This window comes from Ochotona princeps, chromosome 18 (assembly GCF_030435755.1).
Source record: "Ochotona princeps isolate mOchPri1 chromosome 18, mOchPri1.hap1, whole genome shotgun sequence".
NCBI classification, from domain to species: domain Eukaryota; kingdom Metazoa; phylum Chordata; class Mammalia; order Lagomorpha; family Ochotonidae; genus Ochotona; species Ochotona princeps.
Genome location: NC_080849.1, coordinates 39,478,507 through 39,498,122, shown reverse-complemented (window position 1 = coordinate 39,498,122; position 19,616 = coordinate 39,478,507). Strand labels below are relative to the sequence as shown.

Below are 19,616 nucleotides of genomic sequence, written 5' to 3'. Positions count from 1 at the left end.
AGCACATGACCCCAGAGGGCCAGGCCACTTCATTCAGTGGCATTACAAGTGGCAGCCTGGGGCTAGAATAGGTTGGTGTAGCTGGCTTGTGTGCATGGCTCCAGGGAGGTCTCCATCCTCAGCAGAAGCTCCTTTCTCTGGCAGGTCCTCTCCTGGCCAGCTGGGAGGTGCCCTGCAGCACCATCCTCTCTCCTTGGAGCTCCCTTGCTGACCTGACGGTTGTGTTCTTTTGTTGACTGTGTGCAGTTCATCTGCTTGTCGAGGGCTTACCCTGTGGCCAGGTATCAGAACTATATGCAGTGAGGAGTGAGCTGGGCTCCTGTCCTCCTGAACACAGATCCTGCAGGGGAGGCACACTGCTCAGCAGATTCCACCTTATGATGGATGTGCAAAGACATTCCTTCTGCCCAGTCTTGCTGGCCAAAGACTCATTCTGCTTCTTTAAGATGATTCAGCTTCTCCACACATGCCTTCCAAGTGCTTTTGATGGTTTCTTCCTCTAAGAATGAACTCATTTTCAGATTCCAGGGACCCCCCCACTGTGGCCCCCAAATTATAAATCACAGGTATTAGGGGATTGGCATTGCAGCACACAAGATAGGCAAGTCCTGGCTATTCTGCTTCCAGTCCAGCCCCTGCTGTTATGCCCAGGAAAACAGCAGAGGAGGGCCCAAATGCTTGGCCCCTGCATCCACATGGGAGACCTAGAAAAGGTGCCTGGCTGCAGCCTCACCCAGTCCTGCCCGTTGCAACCATCTGGGGAGTGCACCAGCAGATGGAAGACCTCTCTGTCTCTCTTTGTTTCGCACTCGCTCTGCAAACCCACCTTTCAAGTACATTTAAGTAAAAGAAAGATCTTAAAGAAAAAAAAAGACATGGATACTCATGAGTTGAGGTCTCCAACATCAGCTTTAGGCCTGAATGGAACTGAAACCCCCTGCCTGTTGAGCCATAGGTTCTCCCAGCTCATGCTGGCAGACAAGCAGACAAGCTGTGTGTTTGAGGAGTCCTTTCTGCACACTGGGCTGGGTGACGGAGGCTCGCCATAGCCTCGGCAGAGGTCCCCAACATGGTGCCTGACCCACAGAAAGGTGGCTGGGCACATCCATACAAGGACAGTGGGAGAGGGCAGTATGAACATTCAGAGAACTCCAGGAGCGAAGACCATTTGACTTGCATGCCTCTTGCCTCCTGTGAGCCTCCCCTTGTCCCTGCGTAGTGTGAGGCCAATGGGTCACCACCTAGACTCTTTGCTTTAAAGGCAGTGGCAATGTTTGAAAAGCCAGTGGAAGGCCTTTGAGCCACCACTGCTGGACATCCTTGCAGGTCGGTGTGGCCCCTACGTTTTCACTTACTCATGCTAGTGGCTGCACCTGGCCATGCCAGTCTCCCTCCTGCTGCTGGAAGTCCCCTGTGGTGCTAGAAGGGCCACCCCAGAGGATGATGGCAGATCCAGCTCTTGGAGGAGCAGAGCAAGTGTGTGGAAACCCCTGGAACCCCGGGCAGCACTGACTTGCCTAAGTCGTTGAGTCAAACCTGCCACCACTCTGGCGCTTACAGAGACGAGTGTAGCACAGTTTGTCTCCGTCAGGGGAAGCTTTGTTGGGGCCTCACTCAACCTGCTTGGGCAGGCTTCACAGCCAGCTCTGCTTGCGTGCTGGAGGAGCCGGGAGCACAGCTCAGAATACTGCCAGCTAACCAGGCCTTAGAGGTACTTTCTTGATGTACCAATGAGCATGATCCAGTTTATAAATAACCCATTTGTTGTGATTTTTAAGGTTTGGGTTTTTATTTTTTTTTTACGAATTATTGGGAAAGAGCTATACTCAATAACAAATACTCATTGTAGCAAAAGAGTGCTAGGAAAGGTACTCATAAATCCTGTATACATATATGTATTTTTTTTTTGAAGATTTATTTCTTTTTATTGGAAAATCAGATCCACAAAGAGGAGAGGCAGAAAGATTTTCCATCCACTGATTCACTCCCCAAGTGGCCACAATGGTTGGAACTGAGCCAATCTAAAGGCAGGAGCCAGGAGCTTCTTCCAGGTCTCCTGTGCAGGTGCAGGGTCCCAAGGCTTTGGGCCATCCTTGACTGCTTTCCCAGGCTACAAGCAGGGAGCTGGAAGGGAAGTGGAGCAACCAGGACACGAACCAGTGTCCATAAAAGATGCTGGGCTGACAGGCAGAGCCATCATGCTGCTCCACCCCATAAGTATTTTTTTAAAAGTACTTCATGTACCTATTGGCTAATAAATTTCCACTGTGGAGAAGTTCTTCATTTATACACAGAAAGGCTTTCTCCCTAGGACTTGAGTCAATGCTTTGGGGCTTCATGGTTTGGCCTCACTGAACAGATAGAGGTGTGTGAAGACCTCATTGCCAGAACTTGCAGCTCTGCAGTTTCGAGCTCCCATGTTCTGTGCACAGGGACAAGGCCACATGAGCTTGTTTATGTTTTTGTTTTTGAAGATTTTTATTTATTTGAAAGAGAGAAAAAGAGACAAACCCTTCTGCTGGTTTGCTCCCCAGATGCAGACAACAGCTGGGGCTGAGCTAGACCTGAAGCCAGGAGCTTCCTCCAGATCTCCCATGGGAATTGCTGGGGCCATCTGCTGCTGCTTTTCTGAGGCTGTCAGCAGGGAGGAAGCTGGCTGGGAAGTGGAGCTGCCGAGGCGCCATGCTGTGGTGCCGGCATTGAAGCGCTGGCCATTCTGCCACAGATGCCAGCTGCTGGACCCGCTCATTGCACAGGAGCACCACCTCCCCACACCAGTTCCAGCCTCCTCCCACAAACTACGACAACAGGAAACTCCCAAGTTCACCTGCGCTGTCGCCGACCCCCTCCACAGGGAGGCACCCATCAGGAGGATCTTGTCTGTCTGGCTTTATTTCTTGGCTCCAGACAGGCCAGGCTCCCACATTGCCAAATGAGGGGCTTGTGAAAGGGAGGGGCTGCTCATGCTCCCCGCCCGTCGGCTGTCACTGGCATCTAGAACTCCTGTGTAATCATTCCTCATTCAGCTTTCTAAAATTGCGTATTTTTTTTAATGTAGATCTTATAATGTACTGTGTTATTGGTTGCGTTGTTCCCTGGCATGTGCCACAGGGGAGGGCTTTCATCATCGAGGGCTTGAAAGCAGGATGAAACCTGTGAGGTCATTTTGCCGGCCACTAGGCTGACAGTGGGATCGCGCTCGGTGTGACCTCCAGAGCCATCCCTTGAAGCAGACCGTCCTGGGTATTCATTGCTGGGTCTTCACCCTGGGTTCCCCAACCTTGACGGACAGGTGGAAAGCCACTAGAGTAGAACCTCTGCCCTTGGCATCTACTGAGGGTGCGGCAACTTGTCTGTGTGAATGCAGTGACAGTACAGCGGAGGCCCTGTCCTGAGTGCTCTGTGTGTATGCTCAGCTCATCTTCCCAGCCACCTCGGAAAGCAGGTGCCTAGCAGTCACACTCCTGAACAGCGCCCTTCCCAGGTAGCGGGAAGCATGGCAGCGGGAAACATGGGCTGCAGACGCTGCAGGATCAGGCTCACCCAGCAGGACCGCCCAGACGCAGAAGTCATTTCCAAAAGTGTCAGCACTTAAGAGCTGGGTCAATTTCCCTTCCCGGTCACCCCTGGATGACTGCCTGTGTGCATCTGGATGATGGTGCAGCTGGGAAGTCAGGGTAGGCGTGGGTCTTGTGCCGCACAGGGGCCACCTGCTGGGCACCTCAGTGGCCGGGCTGCTGGGTGTTGCCTTTCAGAAGGTGGCTTTGGAAGCTGCCAGTTTAGCCTGCAGCTACAGCTGCTCCGAGGGCAAACCCTAGGCATCTCTGGCTAGAGTTTGAAGTGAAAAATAATCTGGTGTGGAAGCATTTTAAAAAGCTTATGGAAAATGGAATCAAAAGATCAGCTTGCTTTGGTGCAAAACAGTATTTGAAAACACTTTCATAACCCACACTCCCCATGAACTTTCTGAAGACCTCTCACCTGCATGGATTTTAATTGTTTTGCATGAAACTGAATATATCCTTAATTCTATTTTCCCATTGGCATGTGGAAGCTCCCCCCACCTCTGCCACAGTTGCCATCTTTAGGATAGGAGTTGGGGGTGAGGGGGTAAGGTGAAGTTCTCAGGCATTGAAGCAGGATGGACAGGCTGGCTGTCTGCAGAGGCAGGGGTGTGTATAGTCATCACTCCCACCCCTGCACACATTCCCTGCCACTCCCAAGGCAGCTCTGATTTAGGAACCAGTAGGGTCTATCTGGGTCCCAATACGATGCATGCAAAGTGCTGCTGAGACAAGTTACTATCCTGGCCAACTTGAGGTCACTCCACAGCAGGCAGTGACAGGCATCTGGGCAGCACGTAGTTCCGTGTTCCTAGCTCACCTGTAGCCTGCAATTCACAGCATCCTCCTCTAGGTCTCTGTTTTGTCCTCTCTGGCTTGCTCCTTGGTCCTCGGCAGCTCCAAGCGAGGATGGAGTGGGTACATACCCACCGTGTCCTGAATTGCAAAACACAGGACCCTCTGCTGGCCGGGTTGGAGCAGGGGCTGGTAGGTAAGCCCTAGGACCTCCAGGCAGACAGAGAGAGCCACGTGGATGCCCAGGAGCAGGACCAGGACCGTTACCTGTATGTAGCCCTTCCTGCCACTGCTGCCATTTACACCCCTGATGCCCCTAACTCCTGACTTGCCCCAGGTGTTACTTGTACCTCCAGTTTTCACAGGAGCCACTTTGCTGGACAGAACTTGGGTGGGGTCGGGAACTGCTGTTAGCTTCTCGCCTTCCTGAACATGATGAGCCGGGCTTTGGGCTCTGCCACCAGGTCACCAAGCAGTGCTCCCCTCCCCAAACTGAACTGGGGAGGGCACTGCAGAACTCCAAGCCCTTAACCCACCCCACACCTTCCTTAAGGACCCGGTGATTTCTGATGCCTCCCCAGAAATGTCCATGTGCCTGGCAGAGCCCCAGGAGCCTGCTGAGCCCACAGCGAGCAGCACCACAGCCCAGGGAAGGCTGGCCCTGCCCTGCCTGCCTTCTGGCCAGATGCCAACCCCTACCCCAGTTCAGAACTTCGCTTCTCATTTCCTCTCCTGTTAGGGTTGGGAAAATAGGACTGAAACCCTGCTGGCTCCTCTCACCACTTGGTTCCAGGCCCACCACCCTGGTGATAGTCTCCGGGGTGCCCCCAGGCCAACCCCAGCTTGTCCTATATGTGGAGTCCTGTCTTTGGGGCCCTACTTCTCCCAAAGTGACTCTGTCACAGCCTCCGTGCAAGATGGCGAGGCCCTAAAGTGACAAAACTGTGTAGCTTGATATAGCTCTTCAGCCCCTGAAGGGTCTCTACTCTGCAACCTGCTCTTCTGGCATCACTGTCACCAACCCCATGTGCTAGGCATCCTCACACCTGCTTACAGCTGCATCTGCACCCTGCACCTTGAACCTGACACTGCCTAGGGTCTGTGGCCAAGGTTGCCCCTGGCTTCTGGAGTCCCTGCCAGAGGTCCATTGGAATGCCCTGGTGTTCAGCCTGCTAGCTTGCCCAGTCCTCGAGGTCACCTGGTTTGTCTGAACATCTCCAAACCAACACCATGGAATGCAAACATAGATCAACAGCACACAGAACTGTTTAGGCAGATCACCTGCTGTTCCTTTCATGTGTTCTGCTTTTGCTGGAAGCAGGGGGCCTCTTTGGATGGACTCCACTTGGACAGAGGAGTTTTATCTCCTACCTGGAGCCCCCTTCTCTGTATAGAATGAGGGAAACTGTCTGCCTGGGTCTCCTTGACCACTTCCTACACACATACACACACACACACACACACACACACACCCTTTCTGGTGCCTGGCCTTACCCTGCCTCTAATCAGGTGCCTGGGTTTGGAATATGTCAGGACTTCCTAGCATGCTTGGGTTGAAGCTATGGCTGTGGGTAGGCCTACCCCTTTCAAGCCACACAGCCATTGAGTCCGGGGTCCCACTGATCATTCTCTGGGATGGATTGCATTTTATGACAGCAGACCTACAGGCAGAGCTCAAAGAACACAAAACACTTCCCAGGATTGGGAAGCCATTTTCAACTCCAGCACACTGCCACTTTTCCCTGAGAATGTCCTGGGCTCATCCACTAAAGGATAATTGTGATGAAGACACTTCTGGCAACACCAGCTCCATACCAGGAGAAGGGACACTTTTCAGCTCAGACCACAGGCTTGGGAGGAGATGGCATCTGGAGGCCCTGATGGGCTGCAGCAGACAGTCTTCTGGCAGGAATTCACATAGGACTCCAGTAACCGGCACAGCCAACCACAGCCCTGTTGACGCTGGGGGAATGGGGACCAGAAACCTGCTCCTCCTCGGCCGCACCCTCAAGGTCACGTGGCATCCTCGCCCTCAGTCCCGGCAGACCCCCTAGGCCAGGCCGTGTCCCTGTGTGTGGGATGGAGGTGGGATCAGGCAACTGCCTCAAGTCTGACTAGTTAGGCTTCGCTCACCCCAGGCTTACTCGTCTATAAGACTGACTGCAGGGTCACCCTGAGGGAGTTCACGAGCAGCACATAAACTATGACGTGGGGGGAGTTCCCAGCACCCCACCAGGCTGCCTTGGACACTCCTTACATGTCAGCTTCCATTCCGTTTTGGCCCAGACACAGAGCTGTTTATCGCTGTCTCTCAAGCTGCTGCAACAGGGCAAATGCCTGCAGGAGAGGTGAGCCAGCAGGGTGCCACCACAGGCCCCTTTGGACTCCTCTTCAGACAGGGATCACTTTGTTTTCTCCAAGGTACACATGCTTCGGAAAGAAAATTGGGGAAGAAATGAAAACAGTTAAGCCCGCCCACCTAGACAAGACCGCCATGAACGTTTAGGCCATTTCCTTCCAGTCCATCTTCTCTCTCAGCACGTGCGTGTACTTGTGTGGCGGCCGCCTGAGGTTCCTTTTCTGTCATGCTCCTTGTCGCCACATCCCACCTCTCCCTGCATGCTGGCGGAAGCCACTCCAGAGGAGAGAAGCAGATGTTGCCCGTCTCCCTCACTGAGGCCGTAACATCAAACCTTGCCCTAGCTGTAAACACTCTTCTCGGGTGAACCTTGTAAATTATACTGTTTTCTGGGAAGAGGCCCAGCTTAAACCAGTTCCTCTTCCCTCCTCTAATAGTTGCCAAAGTCGGCCCGAGCCTTTTGCCTTTTATCCACATTAGTCACTGCCTTCTCTTCTCCAGTGTGGATTTGTGGTTTGGCTTACGACCCTGAACACACAAAGTAAGTTGCAAGCAGCTTTCTCCACTCTCCCAAATAGGCAGGCTAACACCCCCACCACACCCCTCCCTACCCCGTCTCCACCACCCTGGCCTTGGTAAAGAGCTCATCCAGCGCCTCTGGTACCCAAGACCACTCCCCTAACTCCCAGGCCTGCCCTTCCTGCAGAGCTGCCCTGCCACCACCGTGGAGAACAGCTGGAGTGGAAAATCTGGGAGCTTGCAAAGACATTTATGGGGTTAGATGAAGAAAGAGGGAAGACATTGTGAAAAACAGGAATGACTTGGGGCAGAGGATTCCGGAATCCTGAGAAAGAAAAGGAAACCAAGAGGAAAGATGAACTCATGAGAAAATGACCTGTAAAATGTTCCTGGGAGAGGCCAGCTTAGTGGAATGACAGGTAAAGCCACCCGAGATGCCAACTTTCTACATGGGTGTCAGTGTGAGACCCAGCCACTCCACTTCCAATTCAGCTCCCTGTTTATGGACCTGGCAAAGCAGTGAAAGGTAGCCCTAGTACTTGAGCTCCTGGTTTTTGCCTGGCCCAGCCCTGAGCACTGTGGCCATTTGGGGAGTAAACCAGTAGGTGGAAATCTGTCTTTCCCTCTCTCTCAGCTCTGCCTTTTGAATAAATTAGTTTTTAAAAAAAATGTTACTGAAGATCAACCCCAAAGCAAGTGAGAAACAACCTCCTCCCAGTTTTCAACCTTTCAATCTCAGGCTTTCCATTACTATGGCCTAGACTCTTGCTTGTGCCTTGGAGCTAGTTTGGTTGTCCGACTGACTTAATAGGTGCTGGGAGGGCTAATCTCCTCTCATACACCATGCTTTGAGGAGAGACTGCATGCTTCGGTCGGAACTAATCCCAGCATGGCACCTATGCTCAAGGGAACCAGAACCAGCGCTTCCTGCAACGTTCAGCCGTGTGTGGATCTGGCCAGAAGAAAGGGATCCAGCCCAGGTGACTTGTGACTGGGGATCATGTGAACTGGTCCAACAGGAAGATACATGATGCTAAATCTGTTTATAATGATGCATGTGGTTGACGGGCCTTTTCAGAGAACCCTAGTTGATTGAATGGTGGTCAGTGGGTTGACTGACCGCAAGTGGGGTGCAAGGTGTCTCCGGGAGTATGTTTTTAAGTCATCAGCAGCTTGCACTTGGTATTTATGTGTTTAACTTTTGGCATCCGGATGCGGTCATTGCTCGGGTCCACTTCCTGAGTGTGGACCGTTTTGTGACATGGAGAACAGCTTCTTCTATTCTTAGCCCTCCAGCCCAAGTGCTCCCTGTGTGGCTCCAGCCCCATCTCCCCTTCCTCCCCACCCACGCTCTCTCCAGAAGCATCTCTCTTGGTTGTGGAAAATTACGCATTCACAAATCGCATTCCTTTCCTCACACCAAGCATATTCCCACACAGCCCCAATCTGGGATGATCTCATGAGTGAATCATGCCATTATCTGGCTGTTTATAGGAGCTGCCTTTAGACAAAGATTTTGGTGTCAGCTACATGAAGACCCTTTGATTGTCCTGCCAGTAATGCTGGACGGGAGCTGTCCCCAGTCCACTTCTCCATGGTGGAGGGGGCGCAGGACTTTGAACCCACGAGCTGCTGTCAGTTGATTGTGCTGATTTTTGTTGCTTATGAGCTGTGGATCTGTTGCACTCTGCTTTGATACTGGCAGGAAGGCCTGGTGATGAGGACCTGTACCCGAAGACACAATGGGACATTTGACACTAAGATGAATTCTTATTGTCATCGAGTTCCAGAGGATCTGTAATATCTTCATTAAAATTGATTCACAGGTGGCATTCTCTTAATCCAGCCTTTAAGCTTTGCCTTCTGCGTAGCCATCTTTCTCTCCTTCCCCCTCCTCTACCTCTTTTTTGAACAACCTAGACATTCTGTTAATATTTAACAGCTTTTGAATTATTTACACATCACAGTGTCCAGGCTATTGTTTTTCCTTTAAAGAACTAGTGCCCAGTGCTACTCCCTGGCTGGTATTCCAGAATTCAGCTAACAGCACACGAGAGAAACTTTTGTGGCCGGAAGTCAGCACAATCCCTTCTTGATAGGAGAAAGCCCTGGAAACAAGTTAATTGGATCACACACTTTTTCCATTGACTTCCCAGGTGTTAAGTCTTTAAATCTTGTGTCTGGTTCGTGAATCATGTTCCCTAAGGAAAAGGCCATGGCTTGAACTTGCTGTTATCTAACAGGGAATCTTGTTTTCCCCCATCAAGATCAATTCCACGCATTATGGCTCAGTGAGCAGCCTGCTGGGCCTCTGCCAACGAGCCCTGGCAGTGGAAACTACTAGAAATCATGTTGCCTTTACAAAGGATGAAGGCAAGACTTAGCCCTCTCCTGCCAAATAGTGACCCACTTCAGTCTGAAGACTTTAGAGGTACAAAATTGTGTATGTGCATGGACATCAAATTAAGGCAGGAGTCCCTGGGCTTTCCACCATGCAGGTACAGGCTTTGCAGGGGAATCTGTGGGAAATGCTGCCCAGTGAAGGGTGAGCAATTCCCCAGAACAGGCCAACCTGGTTTTCTACACCTCTCTTGAGGGCCACTGCCACATGGCGTTGGCTCTCCCCGAATGCCCTTTGGTGTCTCCTTTCTGAGTCCCTCCTTGCCCCATCTTTTCCCAGCCCCTCCCTTGTTCCCCTATCCACTTCACCTCCTAGCCACCCTGCCATTCAACCCACCAGTCTTTGTTTTAAAACAAACTTCAGTGTGCTGGATTTCCAAAATGCACTTGTTGCCTGTAGCCCCCCAAGACAGCAACAAGCTCCAGGTAGAACGAGCAGCCAGCCCTTGAGAGTAAAGAAGTAGATGCTGCACGCCACCCAGAGCTGGGGCAAAGCAGCGTTGGGACTCCATGTGATCCACGGTCCTCGTGAGCAGTTCAACCCTACGAGACTTAGGAAAATGCAAGCTTTTCTTGTATCACCTGGCTGGCCCCACTCAGAGTAGCAGCCATGGCTTTTCAGCTTTAGTCCCCACACATTTCAACCAGTTCCACAGAAAGCCTTTGAATTTGCCTCTCCTCCAGTTTTTCAAGGAGCACTATCAATCAACTTTTGAGTTCTAGGAAAAATTGCAACTTTTCAAAGGAGTAGAGGAGTCTGGCCCAAGTGTGCTTATCTGACTATGCTGGGCGGCCCCAAGCTCAGGAGCCCCACCTCCTGTGCTGCAGGTGAATGGGCTGCCCTGGAGGGGCTCAGCAGGTGCTTCCTTTTCCATTCCACTTCTGAATGAGAATCATGACAGTGGGCTTAGAAGGAAAGCTTGGAGACTGCATCCCGATTGCCCTGAAACTTGTGCAGAATTCTTTTTCACTGGAGGTTTCTTGGCTGATCGATTTTTGAGAGCCAGAGAGAGAGAGAGAGTTCCCATCTCCTGGTTCACTTCCCAGATTCCCACAATAGCATATCCCTGAGGCACATGGCCGGTCCATTGGCTCTCTGAACCTCTATGTGTGTTGCACACAGAAAGAGAGCTAGCTCAGTCCAACTTCAGGAGCCAGCTTGGGCAGCACAGTACGGCAAGCCGTCTCTGCTGCCTTCCAGGGACTGCAACAGAAGGGGACGGGGTGAGGACGCAGAGGCTTGCGGAAGGAGTGCTGGTATCTCAAAGGCTAGGCCAAGTGTCCTTTCCTGCTTCCTTAAAATGGAGTTTGGAGTTTCTCACAGAAAGAAATCTTGGAATTTGAATCAGTTTTTCTTTGTTTTGTTTGTTTCTTTTTTTGTTTTTGCTAGGGTCCCATTTCCCTTGTGGGAGGGCCTGAAGAAAAGGGGCTGTGTAGGAAGAGGCAGACCTACACCGGCCAGGATCTCTGTCCTTGTGTCTCAGCCATGGTGCAGGCAGGGCTCTGTCTAGGAACTCATATATATATACATATATAATGTGTGTGTGTGCATGTATTTTATTTATTTGAAAGGCAGCTGGTGTGAGAGACAGATCTTTCATCCACTGGCTTACCCTATAAATGGCCCAGCCCAGGCAGGACCAGCCAGGGACCAGGAACTCCATCCTGTCTCCAATATGTGTCACAGTGGTCCACAACCTTGGACCACCTTCTACTGCCTGCCCAGGTGTCTTAACAGGGAGCTGGATCGGAAGTGGAACACCCACATGGGATGCCAGGTTTGCAGGTGTTGACTTAACTTGCTGTACCACAATGCTTGCCCTGGGAGCACTCTTTTTTTTTTTAAGATTTATTTATTTATTTGTTTATTTATTTGTTGGAAAGGCAGATTTACAGAGAGAAAGCTCTTTCGTCTGCTGGTTCACTGCCCACATGGCCACAGCGACCGACCGGAGCTGAGCTGATCTGATGTGAGCTTCTTCCAGGTCCCCCATGCAGGTTCAGGGTTCCAAGGCTTTGGGCCATCCTGCACTGCTTCCCCAGGCCACAGGCAGGGAACTGGAAGGGAAATGGAGCAGCCAGGACACAAACCGGCTCCCTTATGGGATCACAGTGCATGCAAGATGAGGATTTAGCCACTAGGCTACTGCACCTACTGTGCTGGGAACACTCTTGATACAGTCTTCCTCTCCACTCTTACCTGCCTTGGCTGTGTCACCCTGAGAAGGTGTCCCACTCTTCGTCTGATGATTTCAGCCATCAACAATGCACTCTGTCTGGGAAAATGGAAACAAGGAATCAAGGATCTGAGAACACCCATGCTGGGGTGAGCTCTGGGACAGGAGGAGAGCTGTGAGCTGCCCTGTGGATCCTTCAGTGACACCAGGGGTCATCCCAGCTCACCTCCCGCCTTGCCTGTCTTCACTTCCTGTGCTGATTTTTCACCCATGAGGAGTATTCCTGCTTCCTTGCCTTGTGCAAGTTTTTGCTCCATAGGCACTTTCCCTTAAGAGTGCCCTGATGTCTGCGTCCTTAGTGGCCTCAGGACATCTTTTGAGAGTGGCCCCAGGTTGCTGTTGTAGCAGACTGAGTGATGGGACACTGGAGCAGGTGGCCTTGTGACCCTGTGTAACCCTGGTCTGCTGGGTCTTTGCAGCAGCTGGCCTGGGTCCTGTGATGATATAGAAAACACAGTTCCCGTCAAACGCCTCTCTAAATCTTGGTTTTGGAGGCTTACACATTCAACCATACACTTACAATTCTGGCCTTACTGGTCTGTGTGGTCCTGAAGGAGTGAGTATGATTTAAGAGTCATTTGGAACCCAGTCACTGAAGAGGGTATGCGTAGGGGACAGGAGAAGCACTCACTAATCTAACCTTATTGAGGGTCCAACAACCTGTAAATACAAACTTGGAAGCCAGGGAGGCTTAGTGGCCGACTTTTCCTTTGCCTGACTGGCTGCTTCTGAAAGGGGCTCCAGAGATGTTTTGAGGCTGGTGATGGTGCAGCCCCGAAGGAGGTGACTTGCACAGTGCAGCACTTGCACAGTGCAGGGGTCCTCATCAGGCTCTGGGATCGGGGAGCCAGTTTCTCCACAGAAGGCCCAGGCATTACGGCCATGCATGACACACACAGGGAGCCAGGACTTCTTCCACATCTAGGGTCAGCCTGCCTTCCTCCCATCCCTGCACTCTCTCTCTTTCCCTCTCTTTCCTTCCCTGATGACTTTGTCTGTGTGATGAGTTTAGATCTGATCTGTTCTTGCATTGGTTGTTGGAGAGGACTCTGCACCAAGGGGTGGCTTTGACTGACAAGTACCATGGCTGACACAGAGACAGGCGCTGAAGACCATCCCCCTCCCCAGAGTGGCTGCAAGTCCAAATCCTGTAATTCCAAATCCCATGCCTGGCCAGATCAGCATCTCTGGCTAGGGAGCCGGGCAGCTGTGTGCACACCCTTCTCCACCCTACCACCACCTCTGGTGATGCCAAGGGGCAGCTAAGGCCAAGAACCCTTGCTGCAAGGATGGAAAGTTGTCCCCTGAAACTTGGCCAGGGACACACGGGCATGGTGACAGCACTAAGGTAGTGGACTGTGCTCAGCAGAGCCCTGAATGCACAAGCCGCTCCCTGCAGCCTCTGTCCCGAGGGACTTTGGCAAGCTGGGCCTTGGTTTACTTCTCTGCAAGACAAAGCAACAGCAGTGTCACCGGTCTCACGGGGTCCTCTTCACACCATGTGTGAAGGTCTTTCGGAACTGCACATGCTGCTTGTCACCACTTGAGCTGATTCTCTTAGGAAAACGCTGGCCAGGTCACCTGGCCAGGCCATGGGGTTCATGCTGGGATTTACCTAATCACCAGTGGTGAACCTAGAGGCTGTTTAGGAACAGTGAGGAGAGATGGTCCCTCCCAGCTTTCAGAAGAAACCAGCGGGTTGGAGTTCAAGGGCCTTGCTGGAGAGGAAGGGATGCTCCCAGGCCTGGCGTGATCCATTGGGGTTCAGTGTCGGTCTGTCTAGGCTGAACGGAGAAACACCCAGAGCATCCTTACCCTGCTCTGAGAGAAGGCCAGAATGACCCACCTTACTCCCCACCTTAGAGCTGCTTGATCACTGCGAGGGGCTTTCTGGGAAGGAGAGGGTGCAATTCCACTCACAGTTTGGATGGTACAGTTAAGGATCACAAGGCCCAGGGTCTGACATCTGGTGGTGGCTAGCTGTGGGGGCTATGGTTGGGCAATCATGGTGAGCAAGGGAGCAGAGAGTAAGCCCAGGCTGAACTTGAAGTTATGCAGTAACTCCCTTGAGAGTCATCCTCCAAGGGCATATCTTCAAAGACCGAAATAAACACCTTCCCCAGATGCCATGCTTACTTAGCTTGAGTCTCCACTTGTAACCCATCAATCACAAACATGAAAGCAGCTGTGTGAGTTTTGTGGGAGCAAGTCCTGCTGTTCCCATAGTAACCATCTCCATCCATGTGAGTGCTGTGTCTTGGGACGTGAACATCATGTCTCGTACAGGTGCCTGCAAAAGCCTTTTTCTTTGGCCTGTCCTCCCCCCAGGGACTTGAAGCTGGATGGAGGGAAGCCATCAGCAGGTGCCATGAGTTTGAAAGAGATCATTGGTCTCGAAGGTGTGGAGCTGGGTGCCGATGGAAAGGTAAGAAGGCTGCCTGGCTTCTGGCCTCTGGGTCTGTTCTAGTACCACAGAGGGCAGCAGGAGGAGGCAGTGTGAGCCTTGCCCAAGGGGCAAGGTCAAGAACAGATACCCAGAAGAAGGGCGGTGTCTGCCCCAGCTTCCCCTGCATGCTGGCTGACATCCCTTAGAACAGCGAGGTGGTGGAGGCGGCGCAATCCCAAGGTACACAGAAATACAACTAATATTTCTTTGCTAGTGCTGCTTGCCAACTGATTGTACAACGCTTAGGAGTCTCACACACATGCATCCACCCACATTCCAGGAGGGGTGCTGGGGTTGAACTTCCATCAGCAGATGGTGTTAGCAAGCAGAGTTCTGGCCACCAGCAAGTGTTTCAGCTTCCCAGAGTCCTGGGAAGCCAGGAAGTCCCTCAGCCCTACTCAGTGACCACCAAGCAACAGGACTGTCCCATTCTTCTCTCCTCTCCAATGCTATGAGCTGCTGGACTGGTGTCTGAGAAGTGCAGGGTTGAACGATGAATTTGACCTTTGCTGGTTCTAGGCAGTGCTCCTACACTCTCTCCAGGCTCATTTCTGGCAAAGATGCAAGCATTACCTAGCATCCTTGGCTTGCGAGTGAGGCTGCTGGGATGGCAAATGACTTTCCTTGCTCCCACCCCCAGAGCAGCCAGCCAGTCCCTCATCCTGTGTCTCTGTGACATCCTGTCTGAGTGAGGCCATCTCTGAGCTTAAGGTGTGACGAAGGCATTCAAGGCACTTCCCTGGACAGATGTGAAGGTGTTTTATCTTCATTCCTGAGGGGTGAGACATGCGAGGCCAGGACAGAATTGGACATCCCCTGCAGCCACTGCCAGAGGAACAGACATGGGGGAGGTGCCAGCCCTGATCACAGACACAACACCCCCACAGGCCCGAGTTAGCAGCTGGTAGCAAACACAGGGTGTTTCTGCCGCCTTGCAGAAGTAGTTGCTCCAAGAGGGACCAGTGAAAATTGGCTCAGCCTCAGATCAAATCAGGTTAGCTTGGGACACAAATCTGATGTGGAGTGTCATGGCACATTTCACTTTTCACATCTTGTATTTAGAACGGGAAAAAAACTGGACCTGGTCTTGATTTGGAGTGGCAGCGTGGCTTAGAGTGCAAAGCTGCCATTGCCTGGAAATAATCCCTGGCCTGTTTTTGTTTGTTTGTTTGTTTTTGTTTTGTTTTATCTCCACCTTTTAGACCGTTTCTTACACCCAATTTCTGTTACCCACAAATGCCTTCGGAGCCCGGAGAAATACCATAGATTCCGCCTCTTCCTTCTCCCAGTTCCGTAACCTGAGCCACCGCAGCCTCTCCCTAGGCCGGGCAAGCAGCACCCAGGGGAGCCTGGACACAGGTAACCTCTGTCCCCCGGCTGGTCTGGGTACTTCATGGTGGGAAGCACCAGGGTTTGTAGTATGGAATGTCTCCTTATGTTCAGAATGGAGACAGGTGCTCACAGAGCCAGGTCTTAGGCTGTGGAGGCTCTTCTGGTCCCCAGGTGACTGACCCCTAACTAGAGGCCCTGGGTGACCCCCTGGAGAGAGACCCAGGCCATCTGCACCATGCAGAGGTGGCCGGACGTCCCGCCTCTGCCCAACCACTCCTCCCGCTCTGTTCACTGTCCCTCAGACGGGAAGAATCAGGTTTGGCCTTTTCCTTTTCCTTCTGTTCTTTTTTGCAAATTGGGCCCTGAAGGGCAGGGACAGATCCAAGCATTTCCTTTGTGAATACCATCATGGGTGAGCCAAGCCAGCCACTGAGAGAACACTTGGGGCTACCCTCTAGGGGTGCCTCTGTATAAACCTTTGTAGGCATTTGGCACAAGAAAGCTGTGGGGCAAGGTCATTTCCCCAAGTTTAACTGCCTGTGGTCAAGGACAACCCTGGGCCATGTGGCTACCCTAGTTGGTGCTCGGGCAGATACAAGATCTAGCCCGGGAACCTTGGCACCAAGCTGTGCTGCTCAGACAGCCAAGCTGGTGTGCAGGTACTGCAGGTGGGCGTTTGCAGGCCAGCACCTCCTATGTCCACAAGCGCACTCTGCCTCTTGCGAGCTCTGCATCAGGGAGGTGCACTCACCATTTTCCAAAACAGACAGTAGAATGGCTGAGGCCCTGTTGCCGGGGGCTACTGCCCCTCAGTGGCACGTAGGGAACTCTGCTTGAAGTCCAAGCCAGCCCTGTGAATGCCTGTCTGCAGTCTCCCCATGCCTGCTCCCAGATGCTGCCCTCTGCAGGGCCTGGACCCCTAACTATCATGTTGCCTATGATCTTCAGGTAGTGACCTAGGAGACTTTACGGACTATGACCCGAATCTCTTGGATGACCCCCAGTGGCCTTGTGGCAAGCACAAGCGAGTTCTCATCTTTCCTTCATACATGGTAAGTAGCAGTGGGCAGGTGGCTGGTTTGGTCCACACCCTGGAGTTCCTTGGAGGTGGGTTGCTCATGTTGATAGGTGAGGAGGAGAGGACTGGAGTTTGTTCAGAGATGCTCCACCTAGGGGAACCTTCAGGCAGAGTTCCCCAGCATGGCTATTCATGGAAGCATCATTACCTGCTTGGTTCCCAGGGTTCTAGTCACCTGGCTGGAGAACAGAGAGGTGGCCACTGTCTGTGAAGACCACTGTCTCAGATCCAGGAACCCTCACAGGGGGCCGTGATAAGCTTACACACCCAGGGGCAGGAGCTTACACTAGGCTCGACCCTGGGGTTCAAGTCCAACTCCCTTCAGAGCTTTGTGCTGACTGGAGGCCCCCCTTGTGCTCTGAGCCCATGTGGGCTCTAGGCTGGAGCTGACAGAATAATCTCCTGGGAAAGTGAAAGTAGGACGCCGGGGGTGTTAAATGCAAAAGCCTTTCCTTGCTGTTTTGGTCTCACAGACGCTTCCTGTTTTTCCTCTGTGTGTAACACTGGACTCTGCTGTCAGCTGACCGCTATTGTCCTGCTGCTTCAGCAGACAGCCCTGTGCACTCAGGGAAGCCAGGGCCCTGGCCGGCTGCTGTGCAAGCAGGGGAGATGGGGAGGAGGGATGCTCGTCCTCTCTCCCCGCCCAGCCTACAGTGTGCAGGCTGAAGGCACACCGGTAGGGCAGGCCGCACACTGTCTGCTGCCTGAAGGCCTCCTTCTCACCCAGCAGGTGCCCTCCCATCTCCCAATGGCCTGGAGTGGCAACTCTGCGTCCCTTCCTATGTTCTAGCAGACACCAGTGTTGGGACCAACCTACAGGTCACCCAGGGCCTGCAGTGGTAGTCACAGCTGTTAGTGGGAGAAACACGAGTCAGGGCTCAGCCACTGCCCAACGCTTTCAATTGAGGTCCTTTGGCGGTTGAGTTCAAGGTTCAGAAGTCAGCCTTTCATGCCACCTTGCAACAAAAGGAATGGCCAATGATGCTCTTCACTTCCACATGTATCCTCCAGTATATGACACAAGAAGCAAAGCTGCAGGCACACAGCGCCCCCTTTCCATACTCTGATTTGTTCATTTAACACATGATGCGAGCGTTCAATAACTGACCAGGCTTCTGGTGCCGAGGTTAGCAACGGAAGGATTGTCACCAACCATGCTCCGTGTGCTCCCCTGCCTTATACACCAAGTGACTGAGGCGGGCGGTTGTGGCCAGGGAGGCCCTCCTGGGTTTTAGACAGGAAGTGGGGGCTGAGGCTTGACCCCCTGACCTGGTCCTCCCCGAGTCGCCCACACCCCCCGCCCTTGGAAGTCAGCACCAGGATTGCAAAGCTGAGAGTAGGCAAAGCGTGGTAGCAATTGTTGGAGTGAACGGTCCTGGGAAACTGAGAGAGTAAGAAGGTGTGATCATGACTAATGCCAGGGTCTGGAGATGTGCCGTGTTGGCTGATAACATTGACCTCTGCTAGTGTGTGCTTCCGTGTGTGTGTGTGTGTGAGAAAGAGAGAGAGAGAGAGAGAGAGAGAGAGAGAGAGAGGAAGGAGGGGAGGGCGGGGGGAGAGGTTGTTCCTGCTTGGAAAGAGTGCTAGAAGGCTTGCCAAGTCAGCACACACATCCTGCCCTACTCATTCTGTGTCCCCAAGGGGATCGTTTCTCATTTTGCCACACTGGCCCTGCGGTCAGTGCTTCCTGCGTTTCAGAGGGTGAAACTGCTCTTAAACCGCATTTCCCGGGCAGCTGTGGATGACCACAGATTGTGGTACTATGATAAGATGCAGGAAGCCCACCTTCTAGTGCCACCCAGAGCCTCTGCCTGCTCCCTGGAAGCAGGTGCGCCTCCCAGGGCGCTCCTCACACATTTGTGTTCAGCTTGTGCTCTTCAGAGTGAAGATGCTTGTGTTTGCTTAAAGCGTGTGTGCGTTCAGCAGGGCTTGATTGTGGCACTACTGTGTGCCAGGCTTGGTGCTTCCTTGTCGGATGGAGAGCTAATTAAGCAACCACAGTGCCCCTTCCCCTTCCCCTGGGCCTTAGAGTGAGGAGCAAAGGTGGACAGTGATATCACTGTGGCCTTGGGAAAGTGGCAGCAGATGTTGGGGAGGGTAGAGATGTACCTGGAGGAATGGCATGGAAGGTGGGCACTCAGCAGCGACAAGTGGCAGATATGTCAGGTTTTGGTAGAAAGAGCCCAGCGCATGAGAGAGGCTGACTGTGTGCAAAAATGCCCTTCCCTCTACCATGCACACATACAGGCAGGCACAGCCCGGGAGTGGTGATTCTGGACAAACCCTTCCTGCTTACCAACTCAGCCCCAGGTTAGAGGAGCTGCAGGGTTAGTGGAGCCAAGTTGTCAAAGGGCCTCTGTAAAAGGGCCTTGACCCCTAGTGCATGTGGGGCGTGCTATGGGCACAGGCCCAGCACGGCTCAGCACATTCTCTGACCATGGGCAGCATGCCAGCCCCCAAACCCATGAAGCCAGGCTGCCTGCCTCCACCTGCTGCTGGGGTACAAAGCTGTTCTGCAGGTCTCCAGCTGGCTCGGTGGGTCACAGGCTGGTTCTGTTTGCTGCCCTGCCCTCCTCCCCCTGACCTCTGAGGCCCTCTCCTTGGGGTCCTGTCTTCCTCAGGGCTCCCCTCCGTCTCCCAGAGGCAGGCAACATGAGGCTGGGCCACAGGCCCGAGAGCCAGGGGCTGGTGTGTATTACTGTATGTCCCAGAAGGGAGGCAGGCTCTGAGGCAGCTGTGGGGCACCTGTCAAGTAGAGCAACTCTGCAGCCGCTTAGCAGGTCTTTCTGCCGCTCTAGTCACACCGTACCCCAAGACAGCGGAGCTGACTTGCCTCTGGTGTACCTGTTACAAGTGCTCCAGTCCAGGAATATTGCTGTGATCTCGA

At 52.8% G+C, this 19,616-nt stretch overlaps 1 protein-coding gene across 2 annotated transcripts in view; it reads left to right on the top strand.

Annotated features, from left to right (window-relative positions):
• CABLES1 (Cdk5 and Abl enzyme substrate 1) overlaps nt 1–19,616 on the top strand; it is a 94,208-nt gene that overhangs the window by 60,707 nt on the left and 13,885 nt on the right. For both annotated transcript variants that reach the window (XM_058676864.1, XM_004579709.3), the window contains 3 exons: nt 14,202–14,298; nt 15,522–15,678; nt 16,600–16,703. In XM_058676864.1, coding sequence (XP_058532847.1) covers nt 14,202–14,298; nt 15,522–15,678; nt 16,600–16,703 — 358 coding nt within the window. The remainder of the gene's footprint in view (nt 1–14,201; nt 14,299–15,521; nt 15,679–16,599; nt 16,704–19,616) is intronic.